Below are 20111 nucleotides of genomic sequence, written 5' to 3'. Positions count from 1 at the left end.
CTAAAATAGTTAACTTCATCAGGGCAAGAGCTTGTTTGATGTCAAGCACTGTGACAGACAGTTTGTTGCACTTTTGGAGGAAAATGAGACTGAACATCGTGACATAGGCTACCTCACAGCTGTCAGGTGGCTCAGCCTGGACAAAGAGTGTCTGAGAGAAGAGTCAAGACTTCTGTGTGAAGAAAGGAAAAGACGTCCCACAGCTTTCAGATGCAGACTGGATGGCAGACCTTGGTTTTGCTGTAGATGTGACTGCACTAATGAATGAACTAAATGTCAAACTGCAATGCAAGGGCCTTTTTGTGCATGAAATGTACAGCGCAGTGAAGGCTTTCATGGGAAAGTTGCAGCTTCTCAAGCCAAATGGAGGACAACATTCTCACCCACTTGCCAACACTGAAGGAAGCCACACCATCAGCTGATCACCTCCACAGGTACTCATCCATGTTAGAAGCACTGCATGGTGAGTTTTGGAGGCGATTTCAAGACTTTAAAACAGTTGAGAATGAAATGCACATGATTTTTCCACATTTACATGCAATGTGGACGATGCACCCAGTGATGTTCAGCTCATTGACCTGCAGTCTGACACACTTCTGTCAGAGCACTTTAGGTCAGTCTCACTGCCTGAGTTTTACTCTTCCCTGAAAGAGGAGAACTTTCCACACATGAGGAGACATGCTCAGAAGATTCTGGTCCTCTTTGGATCTACCTACATATGTGAACAGACATTCTCAGTGATGAAGTTCAACAAATCCAGATACAGATCCAGATGATGATCACCTGTCAGCTGTCCTGCACATATCCACCTCAGACATTCAACCAGATCTCAGTGCACTTGTTCAAGCTCAAGACAGACTGAATGTTTCTCACTGAACAAGTAAAGTGAACTGAACAACATCAAAAGCACTTATTGCTTTTTGTATAAAGTTGATTACTTGCTTATCTTTACATACTGTAAAACACCTTTTCAGTATTGGTTTGTGAAGAATACTGATGTAATGATTGTTTTTACTGTTTATTACTTCTCTAGGAGTATTTTCCTATTTGACCCACTCCACAATTTCATATATTTATTGGAAGAGAATATCCTTATTCTTTTGATTACCAGTCGCAGCTAATCAAAATATTTAATGTACTGCTTTTTACAATGGGAGAAAATGAATATTGAGCAGAATTAAGTTCAATTTATTGTTGATTCGGCCCTCCAACACAGCTCAGGTTTCTCATGTGGCCCCTTCTAAAAAGTAATTGCCCACCCCTGATCTAACATATAAAAGATATAACATGTGAAAGAATAATCCTGCATGGAGACCTAAATATTCACGTAAATAAGAAGAATGATCCCAAGACTATTGAACTAGACAGCTATGATCTAAATTTTAGATCATAGCTGTCTAGTAACTTTTTCAAGTAATATCAGTGAATAAAATTCACTGATATTTTGTTTTAGATTCTAAAACAAAATATCAGTGAACCCACTCATCAACATGGTAACACGCTAGACTTAGTGATAACGACAAGGCTGGACATCGATAAGGTCTCAGTAATCGAGTTACCAATATCTGACCATCACTGTGTTTTCTGATGCTAATCTAATCTTAACAAAGACCAAAAGAGAGACAGTGGTCAAAAAAGAATACTAGATGACACAGCAGAGGAAACATTCTCTAACATCATGAGATCATTGCTCACTGCTATGTCTGCTCCTTAAATCTCATGGTTGAAAATTTAAACAACACCATGTCATCTACCCTGGATACTGTTGCTCCATTAAAGGTACAAAAGAAATCCACTGACAGAATCTCTCCATGGTTAAACAACAGCAATGTTACTCAGACTAAGAGGACTTGTATAGCAGCTGAACGAAGATGGAGGAAAACTAAGCTCACAGTTAACAATGATATCTACAAAGAATCCATGGCTGCCTATGGTAAAGCAATGCAGCTGCAAGAAGGGATTACTTTTCTAAGATTATCATCAGAGAATGTTGGAAATTCTAGAATACTATTCTCGACTATTAACCAACTACTGAACACTGCCCCCACCCCTCCGCAGTCCTCTGCATCAAAGTGTGAAGAACTCGCATTGTTCCTCAATAATAAAATAACTTCAATCAGAGCCAGCATCACTTATGATGCAGACACAGAAAACATCTGCAAACATTGTGATGTAACCATGGGAACATTCACCTGCGTCACATTAACTGAGCTTCATAAAACTGTGATGGAATGTAACTCCTCCACCTCTTGTGTTGACCCGATACCTACAGCATTCTTTAAGCAGATATTCGACAGCATTTCAAGTCACGTCCTACATATTATAAAACGTCTCTTCTAACGGGCATCTTCCCAGACGTCTTCAAAACAGCCGTTATAAAACCCTTGCTAAAGAAACCTAACCTAGACAGTAATACGCTGACCGACTACAGGCCAATATCTAACCTTCCATTCATCAGCAAAATACTAGAAAAAATAGTCTTGGTCCAAATAAACTCCTTTCTTAAAGAAAACAACATCCTGGAGGAATTTCAATCAGGCTTCAGAGCATGCCACAGCACCGAAACTGCTCTGACTAAAATAATTAGTGACCTCAGACTAAACTCTGATACAAACAAGGTCTCAATTCTTATCCTGCTAGACCTGAGCGCAGCATTTGACACGATCGACCATGACATCCTAATTAATCGTGTAGAAAAATTGGTTGGTCTTTCTGACTGTGTAACATATCTCTTTACTTTAGCCTTTTAATAGTGATATTTTATATCTCTTTACTTTAGCCTTTTAATAGTGATATTTTATATCTCTTTACTTTAGCCTTTTAATGGTGATATTTTATATATTTTTATCTTAGCCACTTTAAACTAATTTAAATGATTTCATACATTTTTAAGCTTGGTTTTCCTGAAGGAGGATCATTTAGTGTTGAGGAAGTAAGAAAGTTAAAAGTAAGGTTGAGAGAGCAAGAGGAAAAAGTAATGTCAAAGAGAAAGATTAAATCTGAAGCGTTGAAAACAATGGAAGAACATAAAAGACAGTTTATGTTATGAGAGAAGGAAGCAGAGACCAGGGATAGGAGGAAAGTATGTGGATTATTTGCAAAGACAAATATAGATGAAAGTACAGACAAAGGGATTATGAAAATGTCAAAGAATGTGTAAAGGCTGCTATTTTAATTCAGCTATTTTTATACAATTTTAATTCTGCTATATTATATTATTTTAATTCTGCAATTTTATCTGCTATTTTATACTATTTTAATTCGGCTATTTTTATAATGGTACTTCAAACTCATTTACATCTACACTGTGCTTTTTGTACTGTTACTCTGTCCTTGTACTAATTGTTATGTTTTTGCTGTGAAGCACTTTGGGCTGCAATTCTTGTATGAAAGGTGCTATACAAATAAAGCTTATTATTATATTATATATGTTGCCTGGCAGGTGCGCTTTACGGTACAGTAGCGCCCTCTGTCGGCGGGCAGGCAGCCGGTTCCCCCAGCTGCCTGTGATGTCTGTGCGAGAGTAAGGGGACAGCAGGTTCAACCATCCGTCCCAGTAGTGAACGGAGATGGGTAAACAATAGCGGCTCAGTTTTCAAACATAATTCACATTTTTAAACTGCGGGAGGTTTATTATTATTAATAATAATTTAAACCTTTAGACTCAGTTCGCTTTCGGCTAATTGAGAAGAGACTTGACTTGAATTCCGTCAATTAGACAGCACCGGCTTTTTGTTAACACCCGTCATGGCGATAGCCCACGTAGCCACCGAGTACGTTTTTTCCGACTTTCTGTTGAAAGACCCCACGGAGGCCAAGTACAAAGGGTTGCGTCTGGAGCTGGCGTTGGACAAAATAGTCACGTTCCTCACGGTGGGACTGCCTTTGTTTCTCATCTCCCTCGCTTTTGCTCAAGAGGTGTCAGTTGGTGAGTTGTTGAATTTGTGTGAGCGCCCTGCCAGGAGCGAGCTGAGGTTATAGTCCTTTACATTTCATCATGAAGAACAATGCATAGTCTATCCAGTCGATGGAGATCCTGGCGGAGCTTCTTTGTCTCTCTCCCTCGGTACACAATTACTGCTGCAGTACAGTTTCAATTCACTTACAGGCAGTGGTGGATAAAGCAATGTGATATGTATGCATATAGTGAGTTATATTCAGTAAACTGCCAGTAAAAGAGAGGCGTGGGTGAATACTGGAGAAGGTGTGGTATAAGTCTCCACCAATCTCACGCCCAGACAGTGAGGCAGGCAGCTGCTGATAATAATAATATGATAATAATGATGGAAACTGGCAACATGGGCGTGGCATCTTATAAACTGGTGTTTTACGTACCCGAGTTACTGTGATGAGCAGGAGAATAGCTCACTTAAACCATCAGGAGGTTAGTGTAAAAACAAAGTAGTTACAGCTCCGTCAGCAGTTTAACAAATCCATGTAATCTTCTTAGGTCATAATGCCCCGGGTCTGTTGTTATCATTATCTGCAAGTACTGCCAGATACTCAGACAGGATGGAACCATTACACTGCAAGAATTGAGAGGACTTGTATTGTACTGTTATTACTGGAAGACACAATTATTATGGACAGCTTTTGTTATCACATACTACTAACGAAGTGAATGCACATTATGGCAGAAACCCAGCATTGATTTTACTTATTAAATCTATAGCAATCACAAAGGAGGAGATGCAGAGATGTATGGACTTTTCAACACAGGCCACTTTAATAAGGACACTTTAAGGTCATAGGAGGAAACGCACAGGTGTAACATTAATGATGGCTCTGTTTCTATTCAAGTGTCCCAGCATGACAATGTCATTGTGATAGTGATTGTATAAACGGCTTTCTTTTCTGAATTCATATGGAAAAATGTTTCTAATATAATATCCACCCCAATTATACCGTCTACCCTCATGGTATAATTGGAATGGATAATATATTAATGAACACATATTTAGTAAACACTTTTGAGTATAACGCAATACAATAGACCCTTTTTCAGCACAAACATTTGACCTATGTTAGATTAATACTATGGTATATACTATGGCTTAAAATATATGTTGTAAATGTGACGTGTTGAATAACTGACAGTGGTGAATAGAGTACTTAAGCAAAAGTAGCAATATCACAGTGTAGAAATACATTGTTACAAGTAAAGCACTTTAAGTAAAAGTACAAGTATTAGCATTAAACTATACGTAAAGTACAAAAAGTAAAAGCAGTAATTATGCAGAATGGCCCATTTCAGAATCATATATTACTGGATTATAATTATTAATGCATTATGTGTACAGCTGTTAAAGGTGGAGTTCATATATAATCTATAATAATACATCATTGATAATATTTCTGAATCTGTAAAGTAACTAAAGTAAAATAAAAATAAATATGGTGGAGTAAAAAGTATACCTGTACCTCAAAATTGTACTTAAATGCAGTACTTGAGTTGCTATACTTAGTTACATTCCACTAGGGATAATTTAACATTTTGTGTCGGACACTTTCTTTTGCTTGCAAAACTTGCTCCAACCACAAACAGAAGACTTACTTGATGCAACTGGTACAACTATGACTGACACTTTAATTGATATAACTGGTACTTGGTGCACTACATGCTACATATGGGGATGGAATGAGGATTCTATGAAGGAGTGGGATATGCTCAGTTTGTTTAAAGCATCACGCTGTAATATTAATGTGACGGCCCCTGTGCTGCCAAAACATTACTGTCTGGTGACTATCTGGGTCATCTGTGACTTGGACAGGCCTGATTGAAGTTCCCACCCACCATATAGGGGATGGTATAATTAGTGACACAAAGAATGCTGAGAACAACTCCCCAACAAACCAGGCCATGAGCCCAGAGGAGGGAGGGCTGACATTTGTTGTTGAAAGTGTTTGTTTGTCTTATCGAATCACCAAAAGGCCTGTCAGCTCTGATTAGTTCTTCACTTTCCTCTCCCAGGTACCCAGATCAGCTGCTTCGCTCCCACCAACTTCTCTTGGAGACAGGCCGCATATGTGGACTCGTTTTGTTGGGCAGCAGTACAGCAACAAGATGACAGCTCACCACTGTGGCTGCACAAGGTACAGACGCCTCCCCAACGTGCACTGCCAGTGAGAATAATCTGAGCTGACAGTGTGATTGTGTGGGTATTGGGATGGTATGCATATATATATATATATATATATATATATATATATATATATATATATATATATATTAAATTAGGGATCCAAAATTGTGGAAAATGACTTTGTTTTTTTAATTGCCAGTTATATGTGCATTGACCTATCAAATGTATTGTTATTAGTTGTTTTATTTGCCCTTTGGCTTGAAACTGACTACACATCTCTCATACATTTTTATATGCATTCTAGTTCATGTTAAAGTTATACTAATGTCCAGAAATCATTTTTGTCCTCTTTTTCTAATGTAGCCTTTGTCTTCTGTTGTCTCCCTTTCTGTGATTCCCCCAGTTCTTTCCATACATCCTGCTCTTACTGGCCATCCTCATGTACATCCCAGCCCTGTTCTGGCGTTTCACTGCAGCTCCGCACCTCTCCTCTGACCTGAACTTCATCATGGAGGAGCTGGACCGCTTTTATAACCGCGGCATCAAATTGGCTAAGAATATAGCATCCTTAGATAGCAATGGTGCATCTGAAGACTCCCCGAGGTAAATACCTTGCGATTACTCACTACTATGTGCTCTTTAGCGTGAGATGTGACAATAACATTTGTTTTAAACATTTGATTCAATGAATGTGTCCTTGTCATGTTGAAAATGTTGGTCTACATGTCAGAGGGAATAACACATGACACATGCATAAAAAGTAAAATTGGCAGGATATACTTAAAGGTGTGTAATTCTGAGCCACCTGCTCCAAAGACATAGGGGGCAGTATTTCACCTCTAAACTGGGTCCATACAATCTAATATTCATATTTTAGTTGTAGTAGTTTGGCATATTTATTGTATTTAAATGTATTCTTTATGTTGTGTATTACATTTACGCCTGTCAGGGCAACATTACCAAAATTCGACCAAACTGCTGAAACTCTGAGAGCAAAAAGCTCTGCTGTTTTATAATCTTCATGTGGAGCTGATCATCTGTGTTTACTGGACACTGATGTTAACCGGGGCTGTAGTCCGTGTAACGTTATGTTAGTTTGTTTATTGGATTAAATCCAAAGTGGCAGAAACTAGAAAACGACCGCATATTCGTCTCGTCATCCCGGTGGCGGCGCAGCCAGGAGAGCAGCCCATCGGGGAGGAGAGAGGACAGGGAGTCTGCAGTTCCTCAGTGCTGTGGCTGAACTCAAGTTAACTGAAGCTACGCCTTTTCCCCGGGCTGCCGACAGCTATACGCTCGGCGAAACAGCCTCTTGATAGCTGTGAGGACGAGGCGAGGTGGTGCAGGGGGTTTTCTTGTTTCTGCCACTTTGAATGTAATCCAATAAACAAACTATAAAACAGACACGGAACATGGCTGTGATATTTACAAGCGAGTCAGACAGCTGTACTTCTTCTCCCTCTGTAACTCAACACCATATATGTACATAACACCGTGCATAACATCAACACTGTTACCTCTTCACATTCTGGTGATGATGTTAGTTCATCGCTTTAATGTTTTAAGTTTAAATTCTGGCACATTGAACCTTTAAACCTGCAATCAAGCTCAACAAGCTGTAAACATACTGTAACATTGATATATTTTTACCTTATGAAGTTGTTATATTTAACGTGTTCACAAACAGTTACCTATTTATACTTTTAAGTAGACATGGAGTGACAATTTCCAATTTACTCTACTTCTAACTCTGTTTTAGTCTCCACCACCTCCTAAGAGAAATATTTGGCTGCTCAATACTCCACTATGTTCACCAGCTACTTGCTAACTTTGTCTGTCTGCCATTTGGTGCAGAGCAGGTAGCGTACAGTTGTTTTTTAGGGCTCTTTAGCTGAAAACATCTGACTGCCTCATGACACTGATGAGAATGGTGACAGTACCCGGTGTGAGAAAATCACAATCATTTGAAAAAATCTACACCGATTGAATTTGTATTATTGTTGATCACTCAGGCCAGTGAATGACAGTCGTATAAACTTTCATGAAACTGTTGCGTTTGTAGACATAAATAATATCTGACTGGGTTTATAGTAAAACAGCACAAAGGAATGTTTTGGTCAGGGGTTAGTAAGAAACTAAATCCTGTTTCTAGTTCTATTGTATTTAGATAATCCTGTTGTATGGAACTATATTTCTTGATCATTTTTCAGATAAATACTTTTTCATTTGCATTTCTAAACACATATTTTCATGCTTAATGCATTTTTCTGCTGCAGTGCACTGGATCTGACAGAGACATGCTTCAAATACCCTTTAGTGGAGCAGTATCTGAAGACCAAGCGCTTATCTCACAGTCTCGTGATCAAGTACCTATCATGTCGAGGCATGACTCTGCTGATCCTCCTGCTGGCCTGCATCTACCTCGGCTACTACATCCAACTGGCCTCTCTCACTGACGAGTTTCCCTGTGACCTGCGTACAGGGGTGCTGAAGAACGACAGCATGGTGCCAGCTGCAGTGCAGTGTAAGCTTGTGGCAGTGGGTGTCTTCAGGCTGCTCAGCTACATCAACTTGGGGGTGTATGTGCTTCTTGCTCCGCTGCTGGTGTACACTGCTCTTGGACCAGCTCGCCAGACCTCCAGCTTCCTCCGGCCTTATGAGCTGCTGCCGGGCTTTGGTGCTTTGGGCCTTGTCACACCCTTCTACAACGACCTCAGTATCTACCTGTTGTTCCTGGAGGAGAATCTGAGCGAACTCAAATCATTTAAGTGTCTGCAGGTAGGTCCCAACACAGATACTATAGGTCCAATACTGTACTGTGGTACAGTTCACCCCAAAATCAAAAACATATTTTTCCTTTTACCTGTAGAGCTATTTATCAATCTAGATTGTTTTGGGGTGAGTTGCCGAGTGTTGGAGATATTGACCGTAGAGATGTCTGCCTTCTCTCAAATATAATGGAACAAGATGGCACTTGCCTTGTGGTGCTCAAAGCACCAAAAAGATTTATTTCCAGAAATCATGACCTGGTTACTCAAGATAATCCAGAGATCTTGTTGTGAGCAGTTACATGCAGGAATTATTTTTCTTTCTACCGAACGCAGAAAGCGCAGAAAGAAGCGTGCATCTACTAATGGACGAGAAGATCTGTGTAGTTTGGTAAAAAGAAAATAGTTCCAACATGAAACTGCTGGAAAAACATTAGATTGATAAATAGCACTGCAGGTAAGAGGAAACATATCTATTTTTGATTGTGGGTTTAACTGCCCTTGTGTTTGCTGTTGCTTTGAAAAAGAAGTAACTTGACTTATTTACAGGTGCTTGAGTTGTTGCAAGAGGCCGGTGATGAGGGGTTTGACGCCATGTGCCTGTTGCAAACTCTTAGTCAGGTGAAGACTGATGTGTTGGACAGTAAGAAGACGTGCCAACGCAAGAACAACAAAGAAACTAATACAGCTGAGGAATGATTCTTCTGAGGTGAGGAAGAATATTAAGTCTTCTAATGAAGGCTGTGTTACTTTAGTGAAATTAACTGATTATGTTGTGGATTTGACTTTGAATGTGTTTTATTTTCCTTCAGATGCATCTACCTTGTTGCTGAGTGATTGGTCTGACCAGGATAAGCCCTGGTGTGATAGAAAAGACTAACTGTGAGAAAAACCTGTGCACTTACATTCATCTGAATTTTTGGTGGCAGAAGCATTATCCCAATCAAAAACAGAGGAGGTCTGACACTCCTTCACACAATATGTAGTTTGGCCAACAGACATTTTACCTCTCAGATGTCTTTTTTTCTAAGTAGATGTGAATACTCCAAGGACTCCAAGTGTCTCAGGACTGAGGCAATCTGCTGCTGACCACTGACTGTTTTTCCTGAAATTAAATTCCTGTTTCAATTTTTTTACATGGTACTTTTCTCAGGATCTTAAATGCCTTCCAATCATAATTTATAATATAAGCCATGTTCCTTGGACTGAAATCTGTACATTCATTTTCTAGTTGCAAGAACCACTTCCTGCCCTTTATGTTAGAATGAGAGAAGTTTCTGAACACAGGAGTTTAGATGTATTTATAGTTTATAGTGATTGATGAAAATGTGTCCAAAGTAAGCATACAATAAACATGAATCGTTAGATATTATAAGAACCACTGGAGCAGTTTTGTCTGGACTGTAAAGTATGTGATTATTAATGCATAGGTGTGAACAGGTGGTATACTGTATGTGCATGTTGAAAGTAAAACAAGACCCTGTGTAACTGTAGCCATTTGATTGTTTTCTATAATTAATTACAGTTTACAAGAGAACCTCATGATTTACAATGTATTTAAGTTGCATTTGTTGTTCACATTATTTAATTTAGTATAAATAAGTATTGTATTGTGAAGTCTCGGCGGAAGTCTCGTTTAGTTGCTCCCGTGTAATTAAGACGCGCAACACCGGCGACCAAATGGACACTTAATCTTAGAAGGTGGGTGAATTTACCCGAAAATACCTACAAACGACATACCCAAAGTAAATTGAAAGCTGCTCTTCAACCATTTGCACCAGCTGCATGATGTTGGGTTCATTTAAAAGATAACTCTCTTATTGTTCTTGCAAAACAGTGCAGAATCACTCCAAGTGCTTCTGAGTGGTCTGAATATACTGAATTTGAAGAAAATACACTCCGCCAGAATTTATTTTTTGAAAAAGATGTCTGAAGATGGGTATAGCTGGTAGTCCCGAGCTGAAATACACAATAGAAACATAGAACCAAGTGTTATAAGTTCACCACCAAATTTCAGATAAAAAGGGATAAAAACTTAGACAGGTTTTTCTAATAGTAACACCAGGCGTACACCAACTGTGCAATATGTACATGTACTGTACATATTATATTTATTAATAAATATTATAATATGTACATGTACTGTACATATAATATTTATTAATAAATATAATTTTTATTTATTTATAAATAACTATTATATACCCATATTCCCTGTTAGTAGTAATCACACAGAGTAAGTGAAGTATTTTTTCTAATATTTTTATGTTTTTTTGTATTTTTTCTGTACAATAAATAATATTTTGAAAAAACAAACCAAGGGAAGTGACGCATCTAACGAAAGAGGCGTTCATTTTCTATACGATGCGCGCGCCACCAGGACGCTGAGCTGGTCCAGGGTCAGTCTGTAACAAAAGAAGAGGGTGGGCACTTTCTTATCAAGTTGACACTCATTGGCTCATGAAGGTTGTAAAAATCCAATTGAAGCTCCGATTGGCTCAAATGAAGTGTCAATCTAATGCTGAGAGCCCGCGCTAAAACCAGGATGTGTCTGAACCGTGATGAGCGCACGAGATATTAAGTTATGACTGTTTATGATCACACAATGTAAAAATCGATCAGCTGATTTCACAGATTGCAACACCTGTTCATGGACTTTTATCGATGTGACGATGTTCACAGTGGATATCTTTTACCGGAAACGAACGTGTGGGCAATGGCTTATGAGCGTCTTTTTCAAAATATTGCTGAAAAGAGGATATTTATGAGGCTTTATAGGCAATTGGGCTCAAAGTTATGCGTGTACTTGCTAGTTTGAGGAGCTGATTGTACAGCTGTTGTGATTTTCATCTCAATATTAAAATATACGAGATTCTAAGCTTTCCAAAAATATTAAAATAATATTTTTTTTTTTCTGAATTCAAAAATGTACATGTACAGGCGCAATGAAACTCCTGCTTGGCCCGCCGGCGGGCCTGCACACGTTAAGAGGTTTTAAGAGCTCCGGAGGAAAGTTTGGACCGGGGACAAAAGACTTCAGTGCGCTTCCAACGACACCACAAGACTTCCTCAGGTTATAGCATGCAGCCAACGAGGTATAGTTGTTTGTATTGTACCGTTTACGTTGGTATGAGGTTATGCTACATCGTTTGTTTGTTTGTTTGTTTGTTATGTTTAGTTTTCACGGTGGATCTGGAGGAGAGAAAGCTCCAAATAAACCCGTTATAAGAAAGCCACTTGTGTCTGCCTGTGCTTGGAGGGAGTTACAGTGAAAACTCGCCTGTCCATCGACTCGAGTGTGCTTTAATTGACGATGCGGCAACTGTGAAAGACCAGTGAGCCTTTCGTCATCAGTAGGACTGAAGGATGAGCCGAAAACACGCCATACACACACACTGTAAGAAGTCTCACACAGTTTTGAAAGGCAAAGTTCAAAGACAAATCTATTAAGAGCTTGGACCCTAATAAGTTAAGAGTGGTCTAAGAAGATGTCTTGGGTAAAGGTTTGCTAAAATATATGTTTTACTGTGAATGAGATCTACTGTGGTTTGGCTCATGTATTTATGTTGGCCAGCTTGCCATTTGTTGAGAGAATTAAAGTGCCAAAGTTAAAGGGTTAATTAATATATATATACAGGACTGTCTCAGAAAATTAGAATATTGTGATAAAGTTCTTTATTTTCTGTAATGCAATTAAAAAAACAAAAATGTCATACATTCTGGATTCATTACAAATCAACTGAAATATTGCAAGCCTTTTATTATTTTAATATTGCTGATTATGGCATACAGCTTAAGAAAACTCAAATATCCTATCTCTAAATATTAGAATATCATGAAAAAGTATACTAGTAGGGTGTTCAACGAATCACTTGAATCGTCTAATTAACTCGAAACACCTGCAAGGGTTTCCTGAGCCTTGAAAAACACTCAGCTTGGTTCAGTAAACTAAATCACAAGTATGGGGAAGACTGCTGATCTGACTGCTGTCCAGAGGACCATCATTGACACCCTCCATCAGGAGGGTAAGACACAAAAAGAAATGTCTCAAAGAGCAAGCTGTTCACAGAGTGCAGTTTCAAAGCACATCCACAAAAAGTCTGTTGGAAGGGGGAAATGTGGCAGGAAACGCTGCACAACCAAGAGAGATGACCGCAGCCTTAACAGCATTGTGAAGAAGAGTCGCTTCCAGAATTTGGGGGAGCTTCAAAGACAGTGGACTGAAGCTGGAGTCCAGGTATCAAAAGCCACTGTTCACAGACGTGTCCGGGAAATGGGCTACAATAGCCGTATTCCCATGGTCAAGCCACTTCTGAACTCAAGACAACGGAAGAAGCGTCTGACTTGGGCTATGGAAAAGAAGCACTGGACAGTTGCAGAGTGGTCCAAAGTCCTCTTTTCAGACGAAAGCAAGTTTTGTATTTCATTTGGAAGTCAAGGCGCCAGAGTCTGGAGAAAGGCTGGAGAGGAGCAAAATCCAAGTTGCTTGAAATCCAGTGTGAAGTTCCCACAGTCAGCGATGGTTTGGGGAGCCATGTCAGCTGCTGGTGTTGGTCCACTGTGTTTCATCAAGCCCAGAGTAAATACAGCTGTGTACCAAGAGATTTTAGAGCACTACATGCTTCCATCTGCTGAAAAGCTCTATGAGATGAGGAATTCATTTTCCAGCATGATCTGGCACCTGCCCACAGTGCCAAAACCACCAGTAACTGGTGTACTGACCATGGCATTACTGTCCTCGATTGGCCTGCCAATTCCCCTGACCTGAACCCCATAGAGAATATGTGGGGTATTGTGAAGAAGAAGCTGAAAGACACCAGACCCAACAATGCTAATGAGCTAAAGGCCGCTATTGAAGCATCCTGGGCATCCATAACACCTCAGCAATGCCACAGGCTGATTGCCTCCATGCCACGCCGCATTGATGCAGTAATCCGTGCAAAAGGATTCCCAACCAAGTACTGAGTGCATTAATGGACATTTTCAAATGTTTGATTTTGTTTTGCTGTTATAAATCTTTTTTTTTACTTGGTCTGAGGAACTATTCTAATTTTTTGAGATAGGATTTTTGAGTTTTCTTAAGCTGTAAGCCATAATCAGCAATATTAAAATAATAAAAGGCTTGCAATATTTCAGTTGAATGAATCCAGAATGCATGACATTTTTGTTTTTTTAAATTGCATTACAGAAAATAAAGAACTTTATCACAATATTCTAATTTTCTGAGACAGTCCTGTATATATATCAAAGTGTTTTGGAAATAATAAGAGTTATGCACGGTTTCAATTTTCTAAATGCAACTTTGTTTTTCAAATTGTTAACATTAGAGACATTTCGGCTTTAAAGTAAACATTAAAGGGACATTTACATAGGAGTAAGTTTTAAAGGGTTACATTTTCTTCTGGTAAAAGTGGGTTACTGTGGAGTTGAAAATGTCAAAGCCTACAATCTACGTTAAGGATAGTGCAAATTCTCAAGACCATGTATCAGAAGATCAAGCGGAGGATGCTGAAGCGCAGCAACCAAGAAGAGGTCAGAGAACCAAGACTCTGACAGAGAAAGGTAAAGCAATACAAGAGGAAAAAACGATAGCGCTTCAACTACATTTATGACAAATGGAAAGCACAAGTCAACTCTTCGAAGCAGCCATTATCACAATCTACAGAGCCTTTACCTGAGGGTCTGATAAATGACATCATTGGGGAAGTCACAAGTCTCTCTGCAGATGTCCAACGTGTTTATGATGATCTACGTAAAGTAGACCATCAACTCCAGACCAAGACACACGCCAAAGAGTGGATCTGTGTGTAGAGATGTCTAAGTTTGTTCTAAACAGAGCATCAAGTTTACTGGATGGAAGGATTACAGAAGAAGATTGGCCAGAAGCAGGCTCTCTCTTTGATACAAGCACCTACAAATCTGGTTCTTCCTTGAAAAGCAGCTCAAAGCGTTCGGGCAGGTCTTCTGTAAAAAGACGGGAGGCTGCTGCTGAAGCTGCTGCAAGCCAAGCTGTTCTGAAAGTGTTACAAGAACAAGAAAGAGAACAATTGGAAATAAAGCATTTGGAAGTAGAAGTTAAAAGAAAGATAGCTGCAGAAGAGACAGCATGTGTTAGACGTTGTTTAGAACGAAAAATACAGAGCGAGGAAGAGGACGCAAACATTAGAGCTAGAATGGAAGAAGAGCATGTAGCTCTACAGAAGACTCTGGAGGACAAACGGATGAAAATACAGCATTTGGAGGTATTGAAAAGTCTCAATGCAGCACAAGCAAGGATATGGGTGTATGACCAGGAAGATTCCATAAAAGAAGAGTGGAAAGAAGAATGAGATGGGGGGTAAATGACCAAGTGCGGGCTCCCACAAGGCCTGTTCCGCAAGCTGTGGTCACCTCCTCAAATGAAAGCACAGCAGAGCTGGTGAAGACACGAGCAGGTGCTTTAACTGCCAGTAGAGTGGACAAGCAGAGAAAGCAATTGATGGCTATTTTCTACTCGGAACTGAATCTGCCTATGTTGCAGCATGGGAGATTTTGGAGGAGAGATACGGTAATCCTTTTACAATTGCGAAGTCCTACCGAGACAAGCTCCATGCGTGGCCCAAGATAGGGTCTAAGGATAGCTTTGAGCTAAGAGAGTTTGGTGATTTTCTCCGTAGTTGTGAGGCTGCCATGGTCCACATCAAGGCATTGGAAATCTTAAATGACTGTAATGAAAACAGGCAAATACTTTAAAAGTTACCGGATTGGCTAACAGCGAGATGGAACCGCAAGGTTATTGAGGTACAAGAAGAGATTAACCAATTCCCCTCCTTCAGCCAATTTGTCAAATTTCTGACGAGAGAAGCAAAAATTGCCTGCAACCCTATCACATCACTGCAGTCACTGAAACAAAGTGAAGCAGAAAAAACAAAAGTGCAAAGACGGCAAAGCTTTGGAGCAAAGACACTGACCACAAGCTCCTATGAAAAGACTTTCGTTACATGCATTTTCTGTAAGCGAATTGGGCACATGTTGCACAAATGCAGGAAGTTCATGGAGCAAACAATTACAGATCGAATTAAATTCATTCAAGCTGAAAAGCTATGTTTTGGTTGTCTCAGGACTGGTCATCACTCAAAGAGCTGTAGGAGTGTTTGTGACGCGTGCAAGAGGCATCCTACCTGTCTGAACGAGGATCGAACCAAAGAACAGCGACCACCAAAGGCTAATCAAAAGCTAAAGTACAAATCCAAAGTCTTGACTCCTGAATCAGTTTCATTGTAAGCCATCAGTGGACTGATTACAATGGGTGTGGCTAACACAGCTGAAATTAGATAAATACTCTCTAGAAAATCACACCAAATTCAGTGCTTCTTAATCTTGGAGGATCTTCTACCACAACTGTGAGAATATTGTTTCACTGAGTGAGTTTTTTACTAAGTTAAAGTGTGTAGCTTTTAATAGGTTGTCTGCTAAAGTGTACTTTGTTTTGAAGTCTTGACTCCTGAATCAGTTTCATTGTAAGCCATCAGTGGACTGATTACAGTGGGTGTGGCTAACACAGCTGTAGCCACCTAGGTAATTAAGTCTTAATTTAAGAAAAGACAGTTGTTGGTGCGTTGTCCCGTTCATGTCTCTTCTTGTAGATATTACAGGCCTCGCACATGTTCGCAACACCACCGTAACCTCTCTGCTTTTGTATATCCCACCCGCTCCTCTCAGACCCAACACCTCGTCACAGGTGGCCTGTGGAACTGCCGGTCGGCCACTTGCAAGACTGAGTTCATCTCTGGCTACGCCTCCCATCAATCCCTCGACTTCCTTGCCCTCACTGAGACTTGGATCACACTTGATAACACTTCCACCCCTGCTGCTCTCCACAGCCTACTCCTTCTCCCACTCGCCCAGAACCACTGGACGAGGAGGTGGCACTGGTCTGCTGATCTCTCCCAAATGGAGTTTTTCTCTTTACCCACTGCCAGACTTCACTCACTCGTCTTTCAAATTTCATGCTGTCACTGTAACAAAGCCGGTTACATTAAACATTGTTGTTCTCTACCGTCCTCCAGGTCCTTTGGGGGAGTTTTTGGAGGAATTGGACGTTCTTCTCTCCAACATCCCTGTAAATGGCCCTCTGCTCGTACTTCTCGGTGACTTTAACATCCAGTCACAGAAGTCAACAGACTTATTATCTCTCATGTCTTCTTTTGCTCTCTCCTTGTCTCCCTCCCCTCCTACTCACAAAGCTGGCAACCACCTCAACCTCATATTCACCAGAAACTGCTCAACCTCAAACTCTGTAACCCCACTTCACATCTCTGATCACTTTTTCATATCCTACTCCCTCCCCCTCTCCCAAACTAACAAACCTATCTCCCCTAAAACTGTACCCCTCCGCCGTAACCTCCGCTCCCTCTCTCCCTCTCTCCCTCTTCTCTTGCCTCAGCTGTCCTCTCGGCCCTTCCTTCTCCTGACTCCTTCTCACTCATGTGTGCCAACTCTGCCACAGACACTCTACTCTGTCCTCCTCTCTGGACTCCCTCTATCCTCTCACTCTGCAGCAGGTTCGCTAGACCCCTCCAGCTCCCTGGTTGGATGACCCTGTGCGTGCTAACAGAGCCATCCTACAGAGAGCTGAAAGAAAATGGCTGAAATCAAAACACCCTCACGACCTGCTTACCTTTCAAACTCTTCTCTCCTCTTTCTCTTCTTCAATTTCAGAAGCGAAAAGCACTTTCTTCCAACAAAGATCTTCTCCACCCTCCTCAACCCTCCCAGTCCCCCACCACCTTCTTCCCTCCTACCGCCCCACTTTGTCAACTACTTTGTAAAAAAGATAGATGACATACGCTCTTTATTTTCTGACTTGCCGACTAACCTCATTTGTTCACCATCCACATCACTTCCCCCCACTCTTACTTCTTTCTCCACTCTCTCTTCGAATGAAGAGGCAAGAGTGAACCCTCTCTTAAATAAACCCTCACTCGATCCTTCTGAAGTCAACAACTACAGACCTGTCTCTCTTCTTTCTTTTCTTTCCAAAACACTTGAGCGTGCAGTCTTTAATCAACTCTGGTCTTACCTTCACCAGAACAACCTTCTTGATCCGCACCAATCTGGTTTCAAGGCGAGACTGTCCTCCTCGCTGTCACTGAGGAACTCCACGCTGCTAGAGCAGCCTCCCTCTCCTCTGTTGTCATCCTTCTGGACCTTTCTGCTGCGTTTAACACAGTGAACCACCAGATCCTCCTCCACACCCTCTAAGAACTGGGAGTCTCCGGCTCTGCTCTCTCCCTGCTCTCATCCTACCTAAAGGATTGCACCTACAGGGTAACTTGGAGAGGGGCTCTGTCGGACCCCTGTCAACTCACCACCGGGGTACCTCAGGGCTCTGTCCTGGGGCCTCTCCTCTTTTCACTGTACACCAACTCAATTGGCTCTGTCATTCACTCTCATGGTTTCTCCTACCACAGCTACGCAGATGACACTCAACTGATTCTGTCTTTTCCCAGATCTGAAACCCAGGTGGAGGCACGGATCTCGGCTTGTCTGGCTGATATCTCTCGGTGGATGGCCGCACATCACTGGAAACTCAACCTTGACAAGACCGAGCTCCTTTTCCTTCCAGATAAGGGCTCTCCCATCCAAGACCTTACCATTAACATCGGCACCTCTGTTGTTTCCCCGACTCTGACTGCAAGGAATCTGGGTGTGACGCTGGACAATGTGAAGTAAATAACTCCTCATTGTATTAATCCACACTTGAAAGACTATCATATGTATTTGTCTACCTCAATCAATATGTATTTCTGCACAATATGTATTTTCTGCACTGAATGTATTACGTGATTTGTGCCCTCAGCTGAGAGTATTTTCCATGTTTGACATGTTAATAAATATCGATTTAACTAGAAGATTGCTGTTTTGATTCGACATTCAAGCTCCGAGTTCTTCAACCTTTTCCTCAACAACAACCAACGATAATTCGGTCCCAACATCGCTGCAACAACCCGCTCCTGCAGATGCACTCTGTACAACAGTAGGATACGTCCCCTACTGACTCATAAGGCGACGCAGGTTCTTGTTCAGGCTCTTGTCATCTCCTGCCTTGACTACTGCAACTCTCTCCTCCTGGACTGACTGCATGTGCCATTCGACCTCTACAACTGATCCAGAATGCAGCAGCCCGACTGGTCTTCAATCTACCCAAGTTCTCCCACACTACACCGCTTCTCCGCTCCCTTCACTGGCTACCAGTGGCGGCCCGAATCTGCTTCAAGACTCTGGTGCTGGCCTACCGTGCTTTGAATGGATCAGCCCCTTCCTCCATCCAGGCCATTGTCGAACCATACACCTCAGCGTGTTCACTTCGCTCTGCGTCGACCAATCGGCTCGCCACTCCCTCACTACGAGTGGGATCCAGATTTCCCTCGAACAAAACCCGCCTGTTTGCTATCCTGGCTCCAAAATGGTGGAACGACCTCCCCATTGATGTGAGGACAGCAGACACACCTTCCGGCGCAGACTGAAAACTCACCTGCACCTTGGCGAATGAAGAAAACTTAATAACTGTACTTTGTATGTTGCACTGGTATTGGTTTGGCTTATTTATAGCTAATAGTTGAATTTGTATTCTATTGTTTCTGTATGTTGCACTTATGTTGTTGCACTTCAAACTGGCTATTTGAAGACAGTGTTCACTTATACGATTGTACCTATTTGAAGCTATTGTACGTACAAGATTCTTGCTGTTCGGAGTTGTATCTCCATGATTGTTTGCACTTTTTGTACGTCGCTTTGGACAAAAGCATCAGCTAAATGAACTGTAATGTAATGTAATGTAACTCAAAGGTACACAGAAAGATCTCAATCAACACAACACGAAGAAATGACCAAAGCCGCTACTTCAAATAGAGTAATTTGTGATGAAGTTAACACACAAACTGCTGCTATAGTTCCGGTCTAGCTTTCATCCACAACGCAACCAGCTGAAGAAATTCTTGTATATGCACTGTTGGATTCTCAAAGTGACACAACCTTTGTGCTTCGTGAAGTAGCTGAGGCTTTGGCAGCAGACAAAGTACCAGTCAAGCTCAAGCTCTCTACTATGACCTCAAGGTCCACAGTAGTAAGCTCCCAAAGAGTAAATCACATACAAGTTAGAGGCTTTTACTCCGGTAAGAAGATCCCTTTACCACTGGTCTACACACGTGAGTTTATTCCAGCCAACAGAACTCGCATACCAACAGACGGAACTGCAAGAGTTTGGTCCCATCTAGAG

General features: G+C 41.1%; 1 protein-coding gene across 1 annotated transcript; it reads left to right on the top strand.

Annotated features, from left to right (window-relative positions):
• The first annotated feature begins 3747 nt into the window (after nt 1–3747).
• On the top strand, nt 3748–10325 carry LOC115012315 (pannexin-1-like). Its single transcript, XM_029437873.1, has 6 exons — nt 3748–3928; nt 5972–6093; nt 6487–6686; nt 8360–8861; nt 9401–9560; nt 9664–10325. The coding sequence occupies exons 1-5, from the start codon at nt 3748–3750 to the stop codon at nt 9548–9550; spliced, it is 1155 nt and encodes a 384-aa protein (XP_029293733.1). The 3' UTR covers nt 9551–9560; nt 9664–10325.
• Nucleotides 10326–20111: the final 9786 nt, after the last annotated feature.

The sequence above is a fragment of the Cottoperca gobio genome, chromosome 1 (assembly GCF_900634415.1).
Source record: "Cottoperca gobio chromosome 1, fCotGob3.1, whole genome shotgun sequence".
In the NCBI taxonomy this organism is placed as follows: Eukaryota; Metazoa; Chordata; class Actinopteri; order Perciformes; family Bovichtidae; genus Cottoperca; species Cottoperca gobio.
Note: the sequence above shows the minus strand (reverse complement) of the source record. Positions and strands in the feature narration are given on the sequence as shown.

Bases quoted from the DNA above. Each gene is read 5' to 3' on its own strand.
- LOC115012315 (XM_029437873.1), top strand. From the start codon at position 3,748: ATGGCGATAGCCCACGTAGCCACCGAGTACGTTTTTTCCGACTTTCTG. The intron at 6,687-8,359 runs GTAAATACCTTG...TTTCTGCTGCAG, and splicing joins GCATCTGAAGACTCCCCGAG to TGCACTGGATCTGACAGAGA. The intron at 8,862-9,400 runs GTAGGTCCCAAC...ACTTATTTACAG, and splicing joins AATCATTTAAGTGTCTGCAG to GTGCTTGAGTTGTTGCAAGA.